Source organism: Pristis pectinata, chromosome 3 (assembly GCF_009764475.1).
Source record: "Pristis pectinata isolate sPriPec2 chromosome 3, sPriPec2.1.pri, whole genome shotgun sequence".
Lineage (NCBI taxonomy): Eukaryota > Metazoa > Chordata > Chondrichthyes > Rhinopristiformes > Pristidae > Pristis > Pristis pectinata.
In genome coordinates, this window is record NC_067407.1 from 51,351,163 (window position 1) to 51,375,861 (window position 24,699).

The following is a 24,699-nucleotide window of genomic DNA, read 5'->3' on the forward strand; positions in this document are numbered from 1 at the left end:
GGAGTCTGCAAGTTCTCCCAATGACTGCATGGGTTTCCTCCAGGAGTTCTGGTTTCTTCCCACATTTTAAAGAAGTGTGGTTTTGTAGGTTGAGTGGCCACTGTAAATTGTCCCCATTGAAGGTGGATTTAGGATCTGAGGGGAGTTGAGGGGAGTGTGGGGAGAGTAAAATGGCATGGGTGACGCTTTGGGTTGAGACCCTTCATCTGAACCCATCCAGATGAAGGGTCTCGACCTGAAGCATTGACTGTCCACAGATGCAGCCTGACCTGCTGAGTTCCTCCAGCATCTTGGATTCCAGCATCTGCAGTTTCTTGTGTCTCCATTAGTGCCTACTGGTTGCTGGAATGAAGGACTGATTTCCATGTTATATGACTCTCCGAGTTCCATGTACAGAGACCAGTAAACCCCTATAGCCCATGAGCCGACCCCTGCACGGCCTGCAGCCCATTCATTGACAACTGTCCAACAGTGGAGTCCACGTATGAACATCAACATAGCCGCAGAGGTACTTGCAGATACCAGCATGTCCTTGCAGATAAGTGCTGACACCAGCTTTGTGCCATTTCAGAATTTTAGCTTCAACTTTAAGGTTAAGTAACATTGAAAGGAGAAAAAAATGAGAAGAAACACTTTTCAAGCAACATTTCTACACAATGGAAACACAGGATATTAAAATACAACACACAGTACATTTTTGGTAGTTGCTGAGAGGCATATAGGAGCATTGGGATCACTGTTGCCCAGTAAACCATGAGTTTTGTGGTATTGGATTTGAGGTCTTGATCTTCAAATGTCTTTTTCCTTAACCCATTTCGAACATGATCACAAACTCTCCTTGAAAAAGTTCAACATTCCCATCAACTTATCGAGATCCTGGCCCCATTATCTAGATCCAAGGTAATCTTCTTCACTGTCCACCACACCACCAATTTTGGTTTCATCTGCAAGCTTACTAATCATGCCACCTACATTTTCATCCAAATCGTTAATGGAATGGACTTAAAGAATAAATGAAACAACATTAATAGAAGTGGAGAAGGTGCATTTGAGTTGGCATCGAGAACCCAGTGCCCATCCACTGGGAGCACATGGAGCCCTGTGCAAATGGCTGACGAAGCACATCACCTCTTAACTAACACACCCACCCCATCGAGCCCCTCTTGTCCAGTGTTTGCAATTCCCACATTGGCCTCATTAGTCATTGCCCAGGCATGGTAGTGTAGCAGTTAGTGTGACACTATTACAGCGCCAGCGACCCTGGTTCAATTCCGACTGCGGTCTGTAAGAAGTTTGTACGTTCTCCATGTATCTGCGTGGGTTTCCTCTGGGTGCTCTAGTTTCCTCCCACATTCCAAAGACATACGGGTTAGGAAGTTGTGGGCATGCTATGTTGGTGCCGGAAGCATGGCGACACTTGCGGGCTGCCCCCAGAACACTCTATGCAAAAGATGTATTTCACTGTGTGTTTCGATGCACATGTGACTAATAAAAATATCTTACCTTAAGAACCATAGAGCTGGAGTGGAAGCAAATCATCTTCAATCCCAAGATGCTGATGAAGAAAGCATTTTTGGACAGACACTTTCCCTGGATGACCACTTGCTTTACATTTTGAATAAGCTGTGCATTTTGTTGACACATGGAGTCCATCTTCAGACTTTTTAAACACAGTTGAACAGTTCTTTGAAATGCATGTAACAGCAAAACCATAACAAGGCAGTGATAACACTACTCTTTTATTATCAAAAAATGTACATTACATTACGCAGTAGTGCTCAAAAAGAAATGTGTCGCTTTGAAGCATGTATGGTTCTTTGCTTCCAATAGTGATCATTGACGTATCAGTACCAAAAGGTAATCCTGAGTGAGAGACTTTTGACTGGATCCTCTCCACTGGCCAAATTCAGACATAAAACACAGAATTGAAGCGTTTCCGTTTCCTTGGGTCTTTAACGTTGACTTGGTCATAAGGACACTGGGAAGAGAATTTTAAAAGATTGATTCTTTCCTTCAGTGGCCATGAAGGTAAAGGACATTTCATAATTATGCATTGGAAGATTCTTCACATCTAGGAATTGAAGTGGGATAAAAGTCCATATTCCTGACAACCTCTCTCTAGACTTAAGAATGTAAGTGGAGGACGAGGTTGCAACAAATGCCATTGATTACTGTTCAGGAAACCACACTTCCTAAATGTGTCTCCTCCAGCACTGAGCGTGCCTCTGTCGGAAGTGATCGAACCCATGAGTGTAATTCACTGATTTATGTCGAGTTTGCTCACTTTGAAATAAAACCCAATTTAGTCTGAACTTAGCAATAAAACTAAATCGGTTGGAAACCCACCTGGACAGTCAGAATTGTAATCTATGTGGCAGTTTAAAAGATTTTGAGATTTCTTAAATTTTAAAAACTATTTCGCCAGTTTTAAGCGAATAACGGGACAATATTAGATTTTAACAGGTTCTTTTTCTTCCAAAAATTGAAACAAAACACTCTTACAACTTTGAAACGAGGTTCCAACAGCGTCCAACCTCAAAGTTCATGCAACCCCAGATAGGTGATGGCTATTTCTTTAAAAATACCAGTTGTAACTTTGCAAGCAAAACGACAATATCTGCAACTGCTGATGTGCACCCAAGGGGGTCACAGAATTTATTTCGGAGTTTTGGGTCTGGATTTATAAGATCAGGAAAGAGTAAGTTCCCGCTGGAGACAGCAGCGGTTGAAAAGAACAGGGCTGAGTTACTCACGTGTCTGCAGGCGGAGCCGCAGCACTGCCCACGCTGCCGGTGGGCCAGACGTGTCAGAACCAGGTAGCCGCTGAACGGGTCCACGTAGGTGTGCAGGCCATCCTTCAATAAGGAGAAGCAGGCAGGTTTGATATTGTGAGCGCACTTTGCAAAAGCAAAACACTAGCAGCGAAGGTTTCATTGCAACGTTCGACTCTCTGGTGGCAAAAAGCTTTGGAGGGTCCTGTAAAGAGCCTGAAAAATGTCATGGAAATTCTTTCTCTTCACAGAAGCTGAATTTCTGCACAGCACTGATTGCAGCTGTACACTCACAAACAGTTACATCAGCACCTTAAGCAAATAATTGATTGACAGATGATGGGCCAGTATGACGAGGGGATCTACCACCTTGGTTACTGCCAGCCCATTCCCAGCACACATCTTCAGCTGGCAGCAGGACTGCACGGAAAGCTGCTGGGAAAAGGGTAAGGCTCTGCCCACAGGGATTGGGACAAGCGCTTCATTAGCTTTCGAGTTGCGCGGATAGTTTGTCAACATGTGGCAGAGGAGGTGGTTATTTATTTGTACGGTTATTCCCAGAGTCGCACACCGCACTCAGCGATTATCCTTCGCAATGGCACCCGGGGATATGCAGGGAGCTGGAGATGGCGTGGCAGGAGTGGGGTATCCACTAACCTGCAGCATTGAACAAGTTAGTCATTACTCATAGAGCAATACAGGCCCTTGGGCCCAATGACTCCATGCTGACTACGTTGTCGCCTAGCTAGTCCCATTTTCCGCCCTCGACGACCTGCCTACTATCTCCATTCTATTCCCCACCCCCTTCCCTTTATTCCATGGTCTACTGTCCTCTCCTACCAGATTCCTCCTTCTTCAGCCCTTTGCCTTTTCCACCTGTCACCTCCCAGCTTCTCACATCACTCCCGTTCATCCCCCATCCCCCCCCCACTTACCTTCCCCCTCTCACCTGGACTCACCTGTCATCTGCCAGCTTGTGCTTCTCTCCCTCCCCTTTTATTTCTGGCTTCTGCCCTCTTCCTTTCCAGTCCTGATTAAGGGTCTCCGCCCGAAACATCGACTGCTTATTTCTCTCCATCCATGCTGCCTGACTTGCTGAGTTCCCCCAGTGTTTTGTGTGTGTTGCTCCAGATTCCAGCATCTGCAGAATCTTGTGCCTCTGTGTAGTCCCAGTTTCCTGCGTTTGGCCCATATCCCTCCAGCCCTCTCCCCTGCATCCAAGTGCTTCTTAAATAATACTATTGTACCCACCTCAACCACTTCACCTAGCAGCTCGTTCCATATGCTCACCCCCCTCTGTGTGAAAAAGTTGCCCCTCAGGTCCCTTTTAAATCTTTCCCCTCTCACCCTAAATCTATGCCCTCTAGTTTTGGACTCCCCTGCCCTGGGGAAAAGACTGTTACCATCCACCTTATCATATGCCTCTCATAATTTTAAATACTTCTATAAGGTTGCCCCTCATTCTCCTACGTTCCAAGGAATAAAGACCTAACCTGTCCAACCTCTCCCCATAACTCAGGCCCTCCAGTCCTGGCAACATCCTCGTAAATCTTTTCTGCACTCTTTCCAGTTTCACCACATCTTTCCTATAACAGGGTGACCAAAATTGTACACAGTACTCCAAGTGTGGCCTCACCAACGACTTTTACAACTGCAACGTAATGTCCCAACTTGTGTACTCAGTGCCCTGATTGATGAAGGCCAGCGTGCTAAATGTCTTTTTCACCACCCAGTCTACCTGTGATGCCGCTTTCAATGAACTATGCATTTGTACTCCGAGGTCCCTCTGTTCCGTTACGCTCCCTAGTGCCCTACCATTCATAGTGTAAGTCCTACTCTGGTTTGACTTTCCATAATGCATCACCTCACACTTATCTGTATTGAATTCCATTTGCCACTCCTCGGCCCACTTTCCTAACTGATCAACATCTCCCTGTAATCTATGATAACCTTCTTCACTATCAACGCCACCTCCTAATTTTGTGTAATCTGCAAACTTGCTGATCAAGGCTTGTGCATTCACATCCAAATAATTTTTATAAATTATGAATAACAAGGGTCCCAACACTGACCCCTGCACACCACTTGTCACTTGTCTCCATTCCGAGAAACAACCTTCAATCACCACCCTCTGCTTCCTACCTCCAAGCCAATTTTGAATCCACCTCACTAACTCTCCCTAGATTCCATGGGCCCTAACCTTCCAGACCACCCTGCCATGTGGAAGCGTGTCGAAGGCCTTGCTAAAGTCCAAGTAGACAACGTCCACTGCCATACCCTCATCTATCGTTTTGGTTACCACTTCAAAAAAGATTCGACAAGCACGAGTTTCCACACACAAAGCAATAATGACTCCTCCTAATCAGACTCTGTCTATCTAAATGCTGGTAGATCCCGTCGCTCAGAATTCCCTCCAGTAACTTCCCCACTACTGATGTGAGGCTGACCGGCCTGTAGTTTCCTGGCTTGTCCTTGCTACCCTTCTTAAACAATGGAACAACATTAGCCACCTTCCAGTCTTTGGGAACTTCACCAGTGGCTAATGATGAAGCAAAAATCTCCGCAAGGGCCTCTGCAATTTCTCCTCTAGCCTCCCACAAAGTCTGAGAATGCACTCGGTCAGGCCCTGGGGATTTACCTACCTTAATGTGCTGTAAGGCTGCAAGTACCTCCTCCCTGGTAATATGAATGTTCTCCAAAATATCTCCACTTGTTTCCCTTATCCTTTGAGCAACCATGATTTTCTCCTCAGTAAATATTGAAAAGAAATATTCATTAAAAATCCCACCCATCTCCTGTGGCTCAAGACTTGCTGATCTCTAAGAGGACCTACTCTCTCCCTAGCCACCTTTTTACACTTTATATATCTATAGAGCTTCTTGGGATTTTCCATAACCTTACCTGCCAGATCCATCTCAAACCCTCTATTTGCCCTCCTGATTGACCTCTTAAGAGTATTCTTAATGTTTTTACAGTCATCAAGGGATTCACTCGTCCCCGACCTCCAAAACCAAATGTATGCTTCCTTCTTTTTCTTGACCAGAGCCTCAATATCTTTCATCAGCCAAGGTTCCCTAAACTTGCCAGGTTTACCCTTCACCCCAATAGGAACATGCTGCCCCTGGACTCTTGATATCACACTGTTATAAGTCTCCCACTTGCCATTTGTTCCTTTCCCTTCAAACAGGCTCACCCAATCGACCTCTGCGAGATCTTGCCTAATTGCCCCAAAATGAGCCCTGCTCTTGTTTATGACCCTAACCTGTGAACCTGTCCTACCCTTTTCCATCACTAAAACTAATAGAATTATGGTCACTCGAGCCAAAGTGCTCCCTGACTGCCACTTCAGTTACCTGCCCTGCCTCGTTCCCCAGGAGAAGGTCCAGTATTGCACCCTCCCGAATAAGGTCCTCTATATATTGACTCAGGAAACCTTCCTGGACACATTTCACAAATTCCACCCCATCCAGGCCCTTAACACTCTGTGTGACCCAGTCAATACCAGGGACATTAAAATCTCCCACTAATACAACCCTATTATTCTTGCAACTATCAGCAATTTCTTTGCACACCTGCTCCTCAAATTCCCACTGACTATTGGTGGGGTCTATAATAGAGTGACCCTTCCCTTCTTTTTCCTAAGTTCTACCCATATGGCCTCTCTGGACAATCCTCCAAGGATGTCATCTCTAAGGACTGCTGTTATGTCCTCCCTTTTCAAAAAGGCAACACCCCCTCCTCAGTTACCTGTACCTCTGTCACACCTGTAGCATCTGTATCCTGGAGTATTGAGCTGCCAGTCCTGCCCTTCTCTCAGCCATGTTTCTGTTATGGCTATAACATCCCAGTCCTCAGAGCCAATCCATGCTCTGAGTTCATCTGCTTTATCTGTTAATCCTTGTGCATTGAAATAAATGCAGTTTAACTGAGTGTTCCCTTCCGTCCCTTTTCTGTGGCCCTAGCTATTCTGATTATTAAGCTTGCTCTTGCGGGCTACTGCTTTATCCCATGACTTGCTCCTGCTCAGAGTCCCACTTCCCTGCCAATCTAGTTTAAATCCTCCCATGTAGCATTAGCAAACTTCCCTGCAAGGATATTGGCCCCTCTCTAGTTTGAGTGCAACCCACCCCTCTTGTACAGGTCACCTCTACCCCAGAAGAGATCCCAATGGTCCAAGAACCTGAATCTTTGCCTTCTGCACCAGCTCCTCAGCCACAAATTCATCTGGCTTGCCTTTCTATTTCTGACCTCGCTAGCACACGGCACCGGGAGTAATCCAGAGATCACTACCCTTGAGGTCCTGCTTCTACACTTTTTACCTAACTCTCTATCCTCATTCTGAAGGACCTCATCCCTTATTCTACCTATGTCATTTGTACCAACATGTCCAACGACCTCTGGCTGTTCGCCCTGTTACGGACTCAGTGAAAGTCCCTTTAAGATAGAGAGTGTGTGTGTATGTGTGTGTGGGGCGTGCTTACGTCAATAGAAGATAAAGGACGTAATGACGTTGTTGAAGAAGTAGGAAGAAGAAGGAGAGAGAGAGAAGGGAGAGAGACACCAGCCTGCTTGTTTTCTCTATCGATGGATGAGAAACAATAACTGTGTTTGCCACTGAAGTCCATGTATGGAAGTTGGAAGTAATCCGGTGGAGTTCACTTTGTTGCTGACCTGTAGAAGGAAACAGGTATTTGTGTGTGGACGACCACGGTTCGGATGCTTTTCGGGGTGAGGAAGTCACTACCGAGCAAACACTGCAGTGTCGTTTGGGTTCCATCGTGGAACATTTGGATTTCGTATGTACTCTCTCTCTGTTTTTCTACATCTACATCTTCAGACAACGGTGGTTGTTGAAGAAGCCCTTGCTCATGTTTCACCTTATGGCTTGCGGAACTGAACTTTAAGAACCATTCAGGAACTGGGAGTTTTGGACTTTGTCACACACACACACGAAGAGTTTAGTTTTGGGGTTAACGTTCGAGGTTTAACATTTTTGAATTCTAACATACTAACATTTTTACTTTTATTTTACGTATTATCATAAGTAGTGATTAATAAAATAGTTTTTAACACTGAATCATGCTCAGTGTGTTTCTTTTGTTGCTGGTTTGTGACAAAATTGGGGGCTCGTCCGGGATAGTTCCCAAGGTTAACGAGTGTCGTCTGGGATTGTACCCCAGATTGACGAGATTTGTTCGGGATTCAATCCAAAGATTTTTGAGGGAGGTCTGATAAATTCTTTTTAATTGGCTTGTGTGTGTGGAAACCAGCAGCAATGGATATTAAGGCATTTTTGGAGTCACCAACCCAAAAGGGATTGGAGGTGGTGAAAAAGGATGATTTGATAAAGATTGCTACAAGGCTAAACCTTACAGAAGTAAAGCAGTCTATGAGAAAGGCAGATATTCAGAGACTGATAGCTGGCCATTATGTGGAAAAGAAGGTGTTTGAGAAGGAAGTGTTAAAACAGTTTCCTGGCAGTGAAATAGCAATTTCTGAGGCACTGTGACGTATCTTGGTTATGTTGTAGGTCAAGGCAAGCAAGCTCCTGTTCAGGCAAAAGTTCAAGCAATATCTGAGTTCCCTATTCCCACAGGTACGAGGACTGTTAGAAGGTTTTTGGGAATGGTTGGATATTATCGAAAATTTTGTAAAAACTTTGCTGATATTGCTCTTCCCCTAACTAATCTTCTGAAGAAGGGAGTAAAGTTTGTTTGGACAGATTCTTGTCAAGAAGCATTTGAGAAGCTGAAAGCCATTTTATGCTACCATCCTGTGCTCAGAACACCTGACTTTGAAAAGCCATTTTCATTAGCAGTAGATGCCAGTGATGAAGCTGCAGGAGCTGTGTTGTTGCAGAAGGGTGACCTTGATGATATTGACTATCCTGTAGCTTACTTTTCAAAGAAATTTAATGAGCATCAAAAGAATTATTCCACCATAGAGAAAGAATTACTGTCGCTTGTTTTAGCCTTGCAACATTTCAGTGTATATCAGATCATCCTTTTTAACACTGAATCATGCTCAGTGTGTTTCTTTTGTTGCTGGTTTGTGACAGCCCTCCTGCTCAAGAATTTTCTGCAACCGCTCAGAGACATCCTTGACCTTGGCACCCGGGAGGCAACACCCTGGCGTCTCTTCTGTGGCCACAGAATCTCCTGTCTGTCCTCCTAACTATCGAGTCTTCTATTACTATCGCCCTGTCTGACTGCAACACTGCCCAAGTTTGCAACAACTTACTGCTCCTTTAATGTACAAGGATGGGGCAACTCTAGGGAGCATTACAGTACTGTCATCAAACAAATGTTTATTAAGTTAGGTAGCCAAATGCTTGGTCAGAACCAGAGGGGCGTGCAAATAAGTGAAGGTTAGGTGTAATGCAGGTTAATGGATGCATATGCACATAACCTGACCCAGTGTGCAGATTCCAGCACACACGGATGCAGTGAGCATCTAATAGGGTGGAAAGGGGCGGAGAGGTTTGGGTGTGTAATCCCAGATCTTACGGCCCACGAGGTTGAACGTGCACCCGTGAATGGTGGGGCGGTGAACTTGATTCACTGAGCACCGATTTCATGGAAATAAGCAATGCACAAATTCTAATTAATTGTTCCCACTGGATCAGGAGCCGTATCAATAGACTTGCAATTGGTATGACGCACACATTTTTATAACCTGCCTGATTTTATTCATAATGTGTTGACTATTATTATGCTCATAAAACAAAGCAAAATGCCACTTCGGAAAGTAAAACTATAATACAGCGTGCAACAGATTCACTGTTTTCCTCTGGGACCATTCATGATGATATATAGGGTAAGTATAAACTGATTTGTGGCAGTTTTTAATGCCTCACATTTCTCAATAAATATGACTAAATTGCAATATAATGTTCATCGCCAACTTCCACTCATCTAGACCAACAAAAGGGGGGAACTCTGAATATATTGCATGATGAATCACATTGCATTGAAACCTGTGTTTGAACCTTAAAATGGAAGTGGAGACAGAAAGTGAACTCCGATAATCCAGCATGCTCAACAAAATGGCGGTGCTAGGCTTGCTGGTTTTCTGGACAGTTAGATGTTACTCCTATTAATACCCCAACACATTTTTAATTACTTTTTTAAAAAAAGATGCTACATTGTATTATGATAAATTGCTCAGCGAACAAGGTAGGTTTAAAGGGAGTGCTGGAACTGGGGTGAGTGGGAAGGGAGTATGGGAAACATCATCTGCTGACTAGATGCCAAACCATATGATTTCTCAATAGTTGGATAGCGGATTATCAGAGTTTTACTGTACTATGACATTCACTCTGAAGAGCCAAATAATACATTCCCACACTGCAGAAGACAACACGGAGACTCGGCAATAATACAATAACAAAGTGTTAGCAGTGTTTCGATTCTATCTTAATACTTTGAACAATGATGGAGTCTGTGCATAAAACATCAACAGAAAAGGAATTTTCTTTGTACCAAATTGAAATTTTGTTGGTTCTTGTTAATTCTGATGATTGCAGAAATTTGTTTTACATTTATTTTTTGCAATACGTGTTCAGTTGTGAGAACTGCTATTGGAGGCTCATTATGCTCCGAGTTTACATATTCCAATTGCTTTTGTTACCAACCAATATAATCACTTTTGTTCGATGGGTGCAGTGGATTTGGATGTCGTCCTGAGCCAGTAATCTGGCAACAGACAATCTGGAGGGGACTGGGGAGGGGGTGATGGCGAGATGGGGGAGAAGGTTGAGCCTGAAGTGTAAGAATCATGGAATTCCAGTGGTGAACTTGGGAGGAAGCTGGAAATGGGAATGGTCCAAGACTTGGTTTACACTGAGGGAGGGATGTGTGCCTGGGTCTAGATGCGCCAGATGTTTAAAGTTCAATTTCAGGTCTGCGGACGGAGTCGAGTTGGATCACTTCTGTAACTCCACAACTATAGAGATTTAGATCTGTAGTGAGGTTGCCACATTGAAGCTGGAGTACTTAAACTCAGTATTCCTGGAAGAAAAGTGGCAGTGAATTCAACAGCAAATAAAAACTGCAGATACAGAAGTCTGAAATAAAAACAGAAAATATTGGAAACACTCAGCAGGTCAGGCAGCATCTGTGGAAAGAGAAACAAAGCCAATCATTAAGGTCCAAGATCCACTCCAAACAAACTGCATTGTTAACTTTGTTTCTCATTCCACAGATGCTGCCTGACCTGCTGAGTGTTTCAAGCACTTTCTGTCATCATTACAAGCTTAAGGAATGAGCTTTGTAGGGACATAAGATCTTATTTTAATCAGTCTATTAAGTTCGAAGCAGGGTAGTTATAGCGTTGATAGAAACTGTATTGTTTCTATGAACTGAATACTTTACTCTTGGGTCTAATGTCACTCACTTGTTGATGCAAATACTTCAGCTGAACCAGTGTTGTATTTTTGGCCAACTCAACGCATTCAAATTAGCCAATTATCAAGGAAACAGTTGCTGCACCTCCTGCCTACTTACACGTACATCATTAGTTTTAGAATTGTTGGATTAACCAAAGTGGGCACCTTTTTGAGATTTGAAGCTAAGTTGGTTGGACAAGTGGGTCTCTGTTATTTGTAGCTGGGCGTTTTGCCAACTTCCAACCTGTCACATGATACAGTCACAACATCTCTAGCCAAATGATTGCCCGAAAACTGCATTGTTCCTTTTTTCCACAGGGGTCTAAATTGAATTTTCCACCAGCAATATATGATGTTACTTTGGTGAATCAAGTTTGGGCATCTCACTATGAATGAACTGGAATTATTATCAAAGAATATTATAATAATGCATACAACCTAATTGTATTGACACATTATTCCCCATTTAGAAACTCATATTAATTCTCAGAAAGATGGGAATTAGACTGGATTCCCACCAAGGGACGGGGGTGCCCATCTCAAAGGACCAAATTTTTTGTTCTTTTTCAAATTAATATCCAACTCTTCTTTGAAATCTACTCTCAAATCAGCCTCCATCACACTGCATGGTCCTGCATTCAACTCCTCACACAACAAGTGAAAGAAATCCTCTTCATCTCCTCCTGGGTTTTTCTGTCACCTGCCATAAATGTTACCTTTGGATTACCCACCCTCCTAAAAGAACAGAATGTACTTCCCCTGTCAACCTTATCGAAACTACTCTACTTTTAAACATGTATACAGAAAATAGAAGTATGATTAGGCTGTGGGCCCTTGAAATATGCTCTGCTATTCAATATGTGCACAGACCATCTCCAGTCCACTTCCTGCCCGATCATTATATTTCTCTTCTCCAGAAATAACAGCAATGAAATCTCTTGATGGGCCAAATGGCCTAATTCTGCTCATATATCTTATCTGGTCTCTTTCTCTGAATTCCTCATTTTTCAATTTCTCCAGACAAATGAAAGCATCATCCTGATATGATTCCAATAAATCTCTGCACCCATCTGACGGCCTAGCTAACCACCCTAAGGTACACTGTTCATGAGAACAAGCAGTACTCAGCTGAACAACATCTCAGACAGTTAACTAACAGACTGAAGATGCTCACACTCAGAAAGGTAAATAGGTGCCATTTCAGTTTCAGAAACCAATTCTTGATCTGGCCGATGTTTTGAAAGCTGCAGCCCACTTCTGCTGTGATAAGCTTACTTCAAAAATTTTGCTTTTTTTGTGAATCTGACTGCATGTTAGGAAACCAAAAAGTTGCGAGATATCATACAATAAGGGAATTAAACAGTATGGAGACAGGTCCTTCAGTCCCACTTGTCCATGCCAACCAGGGTACCCACCTGAGCTAGTCCCATTTGTCTCTATTTAGCCCATATCCCTCTAAACCTTTCCTATTCATGAACTTGTCCAAATGTCTCTCAAACTTTGTAATTGTACCTGCCTCGACCACTTCCTCTGGCAGATTGTTCCAGAAACCCACCACCCTCTGTGTGAAAAACTTGCCTCTCAGGTTCCCTTTAAATCTTTCCACTCTCACCTTAAACCTATGCCCTCTAGTCTTAGACTCCCCTATCCTGGGAAAAAGGATAGGGGAGTCTAAGACCATCCACCTTATTTATGCCCCTCATGATCTGGTAAACTTCTAGAGGTGTACAAGATGATAAGAGGCATAGATCGAGTGGACAGTCAGAGACTTCTTCCCAGGGCGAAAATGGCTCACATGAGGGGGCATAATTTTAAGGTGATTGGAGGAAGGCATAAGGGGGACGTCAGAGGCAAGTTTTTTTTACACAGAGAGTGGTGGGTGCGTGGAATGCACAGCCGGCGGAGGTGGTGGAGGTAGATACATTAGGGACATTCAAGAGACTCTTAGATAGACACATGAATGATAGAAAAATGGAGGGCAATGTGGGAGGGAAGGGTTAGGTAGATATTAGAGCAGGATAAAATGTCGGCACAACATCATGGGCTGAAGGGCCTGTACTGTCCTGTAATGTTCTATGTTCTATAACGTCACCCCTCAGCCTCCTACACTCCAGGGAAAACAGTCCCAGCCTATCCAGTCTCCTCATAAGTCCTCCAGTCCCAGCAACATCCTTGTGAATCTTTTCTGCACCCTCTCTAGCCTGATCACATCCTTCCTGAAGTATGGCGACCAGAACGACACACAGTATTCCAGATGCGGTCTCACCGACGTCCTGTACAGCTGTAACATGACATCCCAACTCTTATACGCAGTGCCCGTCCAATGAAAACAAGCATGCCATATGTCTTCTTCACCACTTTGTCTACCTGTGTTGCCATTTCAGGGAACTATGTACTTGTACCCCAAAGTCTCTCTGTTTTACAACACTCCCCAGGACTCTGTCGTTCACTGTGCAAGTCCTGCTCTGGTTTAACTTCCCAAAATGCATCAATTTGCACTCGTCTGAGTTAAATCCCATCTGCCATTCCTTTGCTCACTTTCTCAGTTGATCTAGATCCTCTTGTAATCTTTGGCAATCTTCTTCACCGTCCACCACACCACCAATTTTGGTGTCATCTGCAAACTTATGAATCATGCCACCTACATTCTCATCCAAATCGTTAATATACAGTATATCACCAACAACAGTGGGCCCAGAACCATTCCCTGTGGCTTACCACTGGTCACAAGTCTCCGATCCAATCTCCTTTGCCTTTGTACTCCTTGCTTCCATTCATAATGCCCAGGATCCTGTGCATGAACTTACATTTTGGGAGCAGTAGCCCAAACTTAATAAAAGATGTTTAGGATTTTTTTCTGTGCACGTGAATGCCAATAAACTAAATGCTGTGGAAGGGATACAGTGGAGTCTGTGGTTAGTTAACTTGCATCTACATTCTTCAGCTCCCAACAAGTTGCCCCAACTTAATGAAAGTGCAAGATGCAAGGGAAGTGCAATATCAAAAGAGCTACAGAAAATAAAGTGGGAATCATAGGAAGAGCAATTGAAGAGAAAAAGAAAGAGTTAAAATCTTTCTAACTTTAAATATTGCATTCCTAAACTTTCCAATATAATGACCACCTGTAGGGAACGGATTCCTCACCTGTTAATTCTCAGTGCCATGGAGGTTATTTAGCACTAAATAATAATTCAATAACAAAATTACGAAACAAATATTTTTTCCATTAACAACAATACATTATTAAAAGATGACTTTTACTTGAAATGACAAGACTTCATATTCTGGGCTCCACCCGTGAGTTTGAACAAATTTATGATGGGTACCAGTCCAGAATGACACAAATCCTGCAGTTTGTCAGGAATGTGCAATCTGGCCTTCTCAACAGTAAAATTCTTTGCGACCTGTAATTTGACCAAGTCAATTTCAGGCAGGCTACTGAATACAGAAAAGAAACAGTGCTCACACTGCTAATTTCAGTGAATGCATAGTTCTCACATTACATATTTTGGAGATTCTGCAGTACACACACTGCTGAGTTCAGACATTGCACAATGCGTTCATGCACCAACAATGTCAAGTTAAGAGAACACGTAGCGGGTCAAGTTGCTGAGTTCAGGGAACAGACGGCGATCACACTGTCAGGTTCAGGGAACACACAGCTATCACACTGTCGGGTTCAGGGAACACACGGCTATCACACTGTCGGGTTCAGGGAACACACGGCGATCACACTGTCAGGTGCAGGGAACACACGGCGATCACACTGTCAGGTGTGTCGCAAGGATCGAGAGTACCAAAGGATGTGTTGCCTGCCTGGTGGCCGGGCTTGGGACATCTCATCTGACCTGCAGAGGAATTTGGAGTGGGAGGGGAAAGATCCAGTTATTGTGGTCCATGTGGGTACCAATGGCATAGTTAGAACAAGGAAAAAGGTTCTGCTGAGGGAATTTTAGCAGCTAGGGACAAAATTAAATAGCAGAACCAAAAAGGTAATAATCTCTGGATTGCTACCTGAGCCGCATGCAAATTGGCACAGGGTCAATAAGATCAGAGAGTTAAATGCGTGGCTCAAAGGTTGGTGTGGGAGAAGTGGGTTTGAATTTGTGGGACATTGGCACCAATATTGGGGAAGGAGGGAGCTGTTCAGATGGGACGGGCTCCACCTGAACCATGCTAGGACCAGGATCCTAGCGAATCACATAACTAGGGCTGTAGATAGGGCTTTAAACTAAATAGTAGGGGGGTGGGTTCAACAGATTGGAAAAGTATGGAAAAAGTAAGAGAGTGCAGGAGAGGTTACTTAAGTCTCCAGAATAAAGAATAAAATAGAAAGTTTAGAAAGGGATAAGAATTTAACTTCAGGTAACATGGAGACAAATTTGAGAAGAAGGGTGGTGAATACAGAACTGAAGGTGTTATATTTGAATGCACACAGTATATGGAACAAGGTAGATGAGCTCCTAGCGCAGATAGAAATTGGCAGATATGACGTTGTGGGCATCACAGAGTCATGGTTGAAAGATCACAGCTGGGAGCTAAACATCCAAGGATACATGTCCCACCAAGAAGACAGTCAGGTGGGCAGAGGGGGTGGGGTGGCTCTTTTGGTTAAAAAATGAAATCAAATCCTTAGCGACAAGTGACATAGGATCAGAAGATGTAGAATCCTTGTGGGTAGAGTTAAGAAACTGCAAGGGTAAAAAGACCCTGATGGGAGTTATATACAGGCCTCCGAATAATAGCCAGGATGTGGGGTACAAATTACAACAGGAGATAGAAAAGGCATGTAAAAAGGGCAATGTTACGGTGGTCATGGGAGGTTTCAATATGCAGGTAGATTGGGAAAATCAGGTTGGTACTGGATCCCAAGAGAAGGAATTTGTAGAACATCTACGAACACACCCCTCTGATCTGTGGTCGGACTTTCATCTATCCCCTTCTGCCTTGTTTACCCTCTGTGGTTTCTACCCATCTCTCCCCGACCTTGTCAGCTGCCGAAAACTAACCTTCCCGGTGCTGACAAGGACCTGAAACATTAACTGTTTCGTTTTCAACAGATGCTGCCTGACCGAGTGAGTGTTTCCTTCATTTTCTCTTTTTATTTCAGCCATCACACTGCCAGATTTAGAGTACACACAACACTCACAGTGTCATATTCAGAGAATGCAAGCACATACAACGGTTTGGTTCAGAGAATGCTCAGCACTCACACAGACATGTTCTGTGAATGCAGTGCAATAACATTGTTGTTCAGAGAACAAACCACATATAGGGATCATACAGCTCACAGACTGTCAAATTCAGAGAATGGACAATGATTACACTGTCAAGATCTGGGAATGTATAGCTCTCACAATGAAATATTCAGAGAATGCACACATCCTACAATGGCCGAGAGAAAGCACAGTACACACGCCATCAAAGTCAGAGGATGCACAGTGTGCACACTGTCAAATTCACATAATTCACAGTGTACACACTGGAGTTCAGGGAAATCAGTGTCATGTTCAGAGAAAATAGAGCACTCACACTGACAGGATCAGGGAACACAGTGTGCTCACTGCTGAGTTCTGGGAACACACTATCCTACCACCCTGCAGTTGAAACAGCTCACACCACTCACATTTCTTAGTTCACAGTACTCAGACAGTGAGTTCAGAGGGCACACTGCACTCACACAGTGATGTCAATAGGAAAGGACTGGATAAGGGGAGACAAGATTAAGGTCCGGGTATGAAGAAGTGAGTTCAGTGAGACAAGAGCAGGTAGTAACTATGGATTTACTAGGACAGTTGTGTTTATGAATCCTCGATAAGAGAAGGAAGCGAGCAGTGAGGGGTTGGGGTTCCATGAGATTGGAGGCTTGTGAAGGGGAGATCTCTTGCTGTGATGAGATCTGGAATGGTTTGGGAGACAGTGGGCTGGTGTTCGTGAGTGGGGTCATAGTCCAGAGGAAGGCATGAGGAGGTGTCAGCAAGCTGGCATTTGTAGAGTCTGACTCGGAGGGCCTTTGAGTTGGGAAACATGGAGTTGGGTTTGGGATGAGTCGAGCTTCCTTGAAGGTGGAGGATGGTTGTTGGCCCTGAGGATGTCCATGGGGGTAACTGGGAGAGTGGGAATGATGTTGTTACAGGAAGCAGGATAGCAGGAGGTGTAGTTGACATCGCTGTGGGAGCTTGTGGGCTGATAATGGATATTGGTTGCTCACCAACCCACTGGAATAACGATTATGATGTCAAGAAAGGGAAGGGTAGAGTCAGATACGGACAATGTGAAAATGAGGTGGATATTGGTAGCAAAGGTCATGAAATTTTCAAGTTCAGTTTGTATGCTGAAGCAGCACTGATACATTCATCAAATTTATAGAAAAAGAATTGAAAACAAAAAAAAATTGCAGGTGCTGGAAATCCAGATTAAAATGGAAAATGCTGGAAAAACTCCAAATATTAGGCGGTATTTCTGGAAAAGAGAAGCAGTTAATGCTTCGTCAGAGCTGGGAAAGAGGGAAACAAGTCCTAAAGCAGGGTATTGACCCGAAACATAGACTTAAGCCTTTTGCCTCCACAGATGCTGCTTGACCTGCTGAGTCCTTCTAGTGTTCTGCTTTTGACCCAGACTGCAGCATCTGCAGTCTCTTTTATCTTCAGAGAAACAGGTTATTCTCAGTAGCAGAGAAGGTGGGGAGAGCGAAGGAAATTACTCTGATAGGGTGAAATAATGTTGCCGTTAACAATCAGTTAAGATCAAATTAAGATGGAAACACAAGAGACTGCAGATGCTGGAATCTGGAGCAACACACACAAGTGCTGGTGGAATTCAGCAGGTCAGGCAGCAGCTAAGGAGGGAAATGGACAGTTGATGTTTCGGTTTGAGACCCTTCATCTGTCCTTTCTCCCCCATTCTCTCTTCTCTCCTGATCCACCTGAGCCCCATCGTCCTATCTCTTTCCCCTCCCCCATTCCTTCCATCTGCCCATCACCCACACACTCCTCCCACTGGTTCCCCTCCTCACCTCCCTCCCTCTAGTCCAAGCTCCACCTTCCTCTCCTGTCAGATTCCATCATCTTCAGCCCTTTGTCACTTCCACCTATCACCTCCCAGCTTCTGACATCATTCCCACTCTCCCCCCTCCCTCATCTGGATCCACCTATCATTGCCAGCTCTTCTTCTGCTCCTTCCCTCCACCTCTTTATACTGGCTGCCTTCCCTCTATCTTTAAGTCCAGATGAAGAGTCTCAACCTGAAATGTCGACTGCCCATTTCCCTCCATAGATGCTGTCAGACCCAGTGTTTGTGTAAGTTCAGTTTAAGCTTCTTTGTCTGTGTGAATGTTTTGCTAATGTTGTATAGTCTGGCCTTCTAGGACAGGCTAGATCATACAAAAAAGATAAAGGATGCCAGGCAAAAATGGCCAGTTCTTCTAGAAACAGAAAGAAAGAGCGAGTTATCTAAAGTTGGAGAAATTGATATTGAGTCCTGCAGGCTGCAACATGGCCAGACAGAAGATGATATGTTGTTCCTCAGGTTTGCATTGGGCCTTGTAACAGTGCAGGAGGCCACAGACAGAGAGGTCAGTGGGATGGGGACAAACAAGGCTTCCTGGCAGGCAACGGGGAGCTCAGGGTCACCACACTGTACAGGAGACTGCACTGTGAATGCCGAATGCAGTACACTAGAAGAAATGCAAGTGAATTGCTGCTTCACCTGGAAAGACTGTTTGGGTTCCTGGATGATGGAATGGAAAAGGTGAACGGACAAATGTTTTATCGCCTGTAGTTGCATGGGAAAGTGCCACGTAACAGGGAGTGGTGGGCGGGGATGGAAAGTGGACCAGGGAGTGGTGGAGAGAGGAATCCCTTCAAAATGTTGAGAAGGGAGGGGAATATGTGCCGGGTGCTGGAATCTTGTCGGAGCTGTCGGAGATTGCAAAAGATGTTCCATTGAATTGGCGGTTGCTGGGGTAGTAGGTAAGGACGAGGGGAACTCTGTCCTTGCTCTTTCCAGGAGGAGAAAAGCTGAGAGCAAAGCTGTAGGAGGTAGATGCGGTGCGGTCAAGGGCTCTGTCTACTTCAGTAGAGGGGAAGCCACGGTTAAAGAAGAAGGAAGATATTTCAGAGGCACCTGTGTGGACTGTCTCATCATCAAAGCAAATGCAACAGAGAAAGATGAATTGAGAGAGTGGGATGGAGTCCTTGCGGGAGATAGGGTGGGAGGAAGTATAATCAAGGTAGCCGTGGCTTGGAGTGGATGTTAGTGGCTAGCCTCTGAGGTAGAAACAGAGAGATTCAGAAAGAGAAGAGTCAGAGATGGACCATGCAGTGGAAATTGGTGACAAAAGTGATGACATTTTCGAGATCTGCCTGAGTGCAGAAAGCAGCACCAATGCTTTTCCAAATGACATTTAATTTTGATACTGATTATTTCCGGTAAATGTTTCTCACCACCAACATTCAGCTGACTGGTCTGGTCTGCTTATCCATCTCCCCATTTTGAAAATAGGTTCGATCATTTCCACTGCTTGACTTAATTGCAGTAACGGCCCAGAGCTCTGGACATAGCAGAAGCCAGTTGGCTTACTGCTCCCAAACTAAGTGGTTTCACTCAACTTTAACAACGGCATCTACCTGTTAATGTGGGGGAGCGTGGGGTCACCAAAGAAGCAAGACAACTCCAATACAACCATATGCAGCCGCTCTGTAAATCTTCTCCATATCAATAGCTGAGCGGTGTGGTGTTAAATCCTGGAAGCACTCAGCAATTCAGGTAGCACCCATGAAGATGGAAACAGAGTCGAAGACTTTGCGCCAAGGGTATGAAATATTGAATTGTCTTCTCTTTCTTTGTGTTGCCATTCCAGCATTTTGTAGGAGATTTTCACCATCTGCACTTTTTTGTACGATGGCAGGAACCAGCATTAGTGCCAGCGGGCAGCAGTTACTCATTGCTAAGTTGCTCACCAGTGCTAAGTTTGAGTTGACTTCTGGGGCTTTACTAAAATATTACACAATGGATCAGTGATTCACAATCATGTGCAATGCTGTGGCTGCTTCTCTGAGACTGGATTTGACAAATCCACAACACTCTTTAACATAATTCCAGCTGGATGCTTGGTCAAATAATGCAGATTTCACCCAATGAGAATGGGTGTTGATGAAGTCATAGCAATAGGTTCGAGCATCCAGTGAGAATTATTTCATGCACGGAATGACATTGTAGGCTGTCTGAAAACCCAAGTAAATGCAGTGTCAATAATCATTGCTCCAAACTGAACAAAGCTTTAGAGACACAAGAGACTGCAGAGGCGGAACGGTACTGACTGCTGGGAATGGTACGCAAGTCATTGACGGTGAATAGATTTATTGGGCAGAAAATGCAGAGAAAGGTGAGGAGTTTGGACTGGTCACTTTTTAGATCGCAAAATGAATAATGTTAGGACTTCCTGCCCAATGGTGTCACTTGCTGCTTTCCAACAAGTTAACCCATTACTGATTATAGAGCGTGATCCAGTTCACTAGTGGAGGCTTTGGTGCATGTGTTTAAGAATAGTGGATGAGGTGATGGAGGTGGTTGAAGATCAAGACTTTTGTATGGTGGGGAGAAGGGAAAGAAAGTCTAGTGCACGTGTAAAGTAAGGTTGGAGAGAAGTGGGAGAGTGGTCTAACAGTTGCTGATTCTGGTCTAACAGAGGGTGAAGAACACATTCCATATTCTCATCTGGGTCCTGTTCTCTCTCCCCACCCCACCCCCATATTCCACTGTACCCTGTCCTGAACACCCAATTTCTCTCTCCAACTAATCTCTCTCCCTCTTTTCCTCCTTTTCCTCTGATTTCTGCTCTCTTCAGTCCCCCCTCCCTGCCAATCTTTTCTCTCCTCCCCGCCCCAATCCTGTCCTCCCCTCTCCATCTACCGGTCTTCTCCAGACGAGAAGTAAACCGATACAAATGGGGGCCACAATGAGGGAATATTCTCCAGGTTGCAGGCTGGGTTTTGCGTTAAGATGATAACATCTGAATATTTGGAAGGCACATTTGCCTTTAAGATAAATCCTGCAAATCTCTATTCCATGTCAATCTGTCGTATTTTCAAATGTTTCAGGCCAGATCAATTTAGCAAGATCAATTCAACATTTTGCTTCCACATCAGTTAATGAAACACATTCTGAGCTCGTGCAGAGACCTGCTCGACAATCCAGGCCTACATTCAATTGAGGCACACAGGGAGGTGCTTCTCTGTTGGTGACTGAATGTCACACAGCGACTTCATGGAACTGGATTTCTGAAGAGGGGAAAGAACAGACAGCCACTTCATTGGTGCGCACTTAACCAGGGCGCATTTTCTCCTGCCTGTGGTTTGTGGGAGCTTGCTGTGCATTAAAACCGCCCACATGTTATGAGAGCGACTTCACCTCAAAACCATATTTACAGGCAAATGCTTTGGAAGGTCCTGGAAGTTTGACACCATTCAGGACATTGCAGCCCACTTGATAGGCACCCTATCCACAACCATTCACTTGCTCCACCACTGACACACAGCAGCAGTTTGTACCAGCTGCAGGATGCACTGCAGCAGCTCACCAAGACTCCCTAGACAGTGCCTTCAAAACCCATGACCTCTACCAGCTGAAAGACAAGGGCAGCAAATCGCAAGGGCCTTGGCAGAGATATTTAAAAAGTCCTTAGCTATGGGTGAAGTGCCAGAGAACTGGAGGATAGCTAATGTTGTTCAAGGAAGGCCCTAAGAATAAGCCGGGAAATTAAAGGCCGGTGAGCCTGACGTCAGTCGTGGGTAAATTATTGGAACGTATTCTAAAGGACAGGATATATAAGTATTTGGATAGACAGGGCCTGATTAGGAACAGTCAACATGGCTTTGAGCATGGTAGATCATGTCTAACCAATCTTGTAGAGTTTTTTTGAGGAGGTTACTTCAAAGGTTGATGAGGGAAAAGTGGTGGATGTCATCTGCATGGACTTTAGCAAGGCCTTTGACAAAGTCCCGCATGGGAGGCTGGTCCAGAAAGTTAAGGATGAAATAGCCAACTGGATTCAACATTTGCTTAGCGCGGGAAGCTAGAGAGTGGCAGTAGATGGTTGTCTCTCTGACTGGAGGCCTGTGATTAGTGGTGTGCAACAGGGATTGGTGCTGGGTCTGTTGTTGTTTATCATCTATATTAATGATTTAGATGATCATGTGGTAAACTGCATCAGCAAATTTGTGGATGACAGCAAGATTGGGAGCGTAGTGGACAGCAAGGAAGGTTATCAAAGCTTGCATCGTGATCTTAACCAGCTAGGAAAACGGGCAGAAAAATGGCTGATGGAATTTAATGCAGACAAGTGTGAGGTGATGCACTTTGGGAGGACAAACCAGAGTGAGACTTACACAGTGAATGGTAGGGCTCTGAGGTGTGCGGTAGAACAAAGGGACCTGGGAATACAGATCCATAGTTCCTGGAAAGTGGTGTCACGGGTAGATAGGGTTGCAAGAAGAGTTTTTGGCACCTTAGCCTTCATAAATCAGGGCACTGAGTACAGGAGTTGGGATGTTATGTTGAAGATTTACAAACCGTTGGTGAGGCCAAATTTAGAGTATTATGTGCAGTTATGGTCACCTACCTACGGGAAAGATATCAATCAGCTTGAAAGAGTGCAGAGAAAATTTACAAGGATGTTGCCAGGACTTGAGGACCTGAGTTACAGGGAAAGGTTGAATAAGTTAGGATATTATTCCCTGGAGCGCAGGAGAATGAGGCGAGACCTTATAGAGGTATACAAAATTATGAGGGGTATAGATAGGGTGAATGCATGCAGGCTTTTTCCCCCTCAGGTTGGGTGAGACTAGAACTAGAGGACATACTGTAGGTTTAAGGTGAAATATTTCAAGGGAATCTGAGGAGAAACTTCTTCACTCAGAAGGTGGTGTGAGTGTGGAATGAGCTGCCAGCGGAACTGGTGGATGCAGGTTCATTTGTAACATTTAAGAGAAGTTTGGATAGGTGCATGGATGGGAGAGGTTTAGAAGGATCTGGTCCGGGTGCAGGTAGATGGGACGAAGGCAGAAGATCAGGTCAGCATGGACTAGATGGGCTGAAGGGCCTGTTTCTGCACTGAAGTACTCTATGGCTCTGAAAGCAAAGGGAACGGCAACACCTGGAACTTGCCCTCTGAGCCACACACCATCCTGAGTTGGAAATAATATTGCCATTCCTTCACCATCACTGGGTCAAATTCTGGGAACTCCCTCCCTAACAGCATTAGGGGTATACCCACACCTCAAGAACTGCAGCAGTTCAAAAACGCAGTTCACCACCACCTTCCCAAGGCCATCTTGGGGTGGGCAGTTAAATGCTGGCTCAGCCTGGGAAGCCCACAGAGAAATATGTGTACATATGGTTACTCAAACACGTCAATGCTTCAGCTGGAAAGACCTTGTCTGATTGGGAGTAAGGATTGCACAGGCTCCATAGGCAGAGTGGCCCTGACTCACCTTGCAGGCCTGTCGATGTAAAGCAGCGATCTGCCTCTCACACGGCGATAGCTCTGCAGCTTCCCGGGATCCCTGCTCCGGCTCCGGGTGCCCGGCTCTCCCGGCGCCCGGGCTGTCCCCACCTTCCGTGCTGATCATACTGCAGCTGGGACCCGGGCTGCCCTTGTGGCCAAGACGGCGGCGCCCGCACACCGCTTTGAACACATTTCTCGTAACGCTTGGATGTGATAACAGTGGGATGAGTATGTGGGTAGACATTGCAAACATACCAAGGTTTTAAAAATAACAATTAAAAATCCGCCCGCGTATTACAGTATCACCGAGAAAGTTACATTGCAAGGCAGTGCAAACACGGTTAGCATTCCCAAATGTGTACAAACTAACCAACTGACACTGCGTTTGTTTCGGAAATGAAATTAACTTAGATGAACGTGTTCCCCGTTCCTCCGTAACCTTACGTTGCCAACCGGATATCTAAACAGTGACATGACCTTTTGGACTGGTGTTGCAAATGCCGACATCGAATGTCTTCATCCAGGAAGCGGTGAAAGTGGGAGCTGAGACAAAAGGACGGTGTAAAATGCAGATATTCTGCCACAAGTGTAAACGCCGAATCTATTTGAAACAGGGTTAAACGCCCAGTTGTTATGCAACAACAGAAACTTAAATTAGTCTTTCACAGTGCCTGGGGCTTTAATCTGTCCCCAGTCACCCATAAACCATGGCCCAGTGCATTGGTATTCCAATGGATTGCATTAGTTCAAGGCAGCCCCTCTTGTGTCTCTGCCAATGCTTTGACTACCATTGGAAAGTTACCCACTCCCCTCCCAAATAGTCCATAATTGCAAGTGACATTTGAGTTTAAAGTTGCATTGCTCATGGGATGAAGGAACTAAACTGTACTGACAGTGAATGATTGTAGATTGGTATGTTCTCTATTGAGACCACAACACAAGGAACAGAATCAGGCCATTCGGCCCATCGAGTCTTCTCCGTCAGTCCATCTTGGCTGATTTATTTTTCCCTCAACCCCATTCTCCTGCCTTCTCCC

General features: G+C 44.7%; 1 protein-coding gene across 1 annotated transcript; it reads right to left on the bottom strand.

Moving 5' to 3' along the window:
- Positions 1–1,687: 1,687 nt before the first annotated feature.
- On the bottom strand, positions 1,688–24,040 carry c3h1orf53 (chromosome 3 C1orf53 homolog). Its single transcript, XM_052012541.1, has 3 exons — positions 23,649–24,040; positions 2,754–2,855; positions 1,688–1,978 (listed from the first exon to the last, which is right to left on the bottom strand). Exons 1-3 carry the CDS (start codon positions 23,913–23,915, stop codon positions 1,907–1,909), a joined length of 441 nt encoding a protein of 146 aa, XP_051868501.1. The 5' UTR covers positions 23,916–24,040; the 3' UTR covers positions 1,688–1,906.
- Positions 24,041–24,699: the final 659 nt, after the last annotated feature.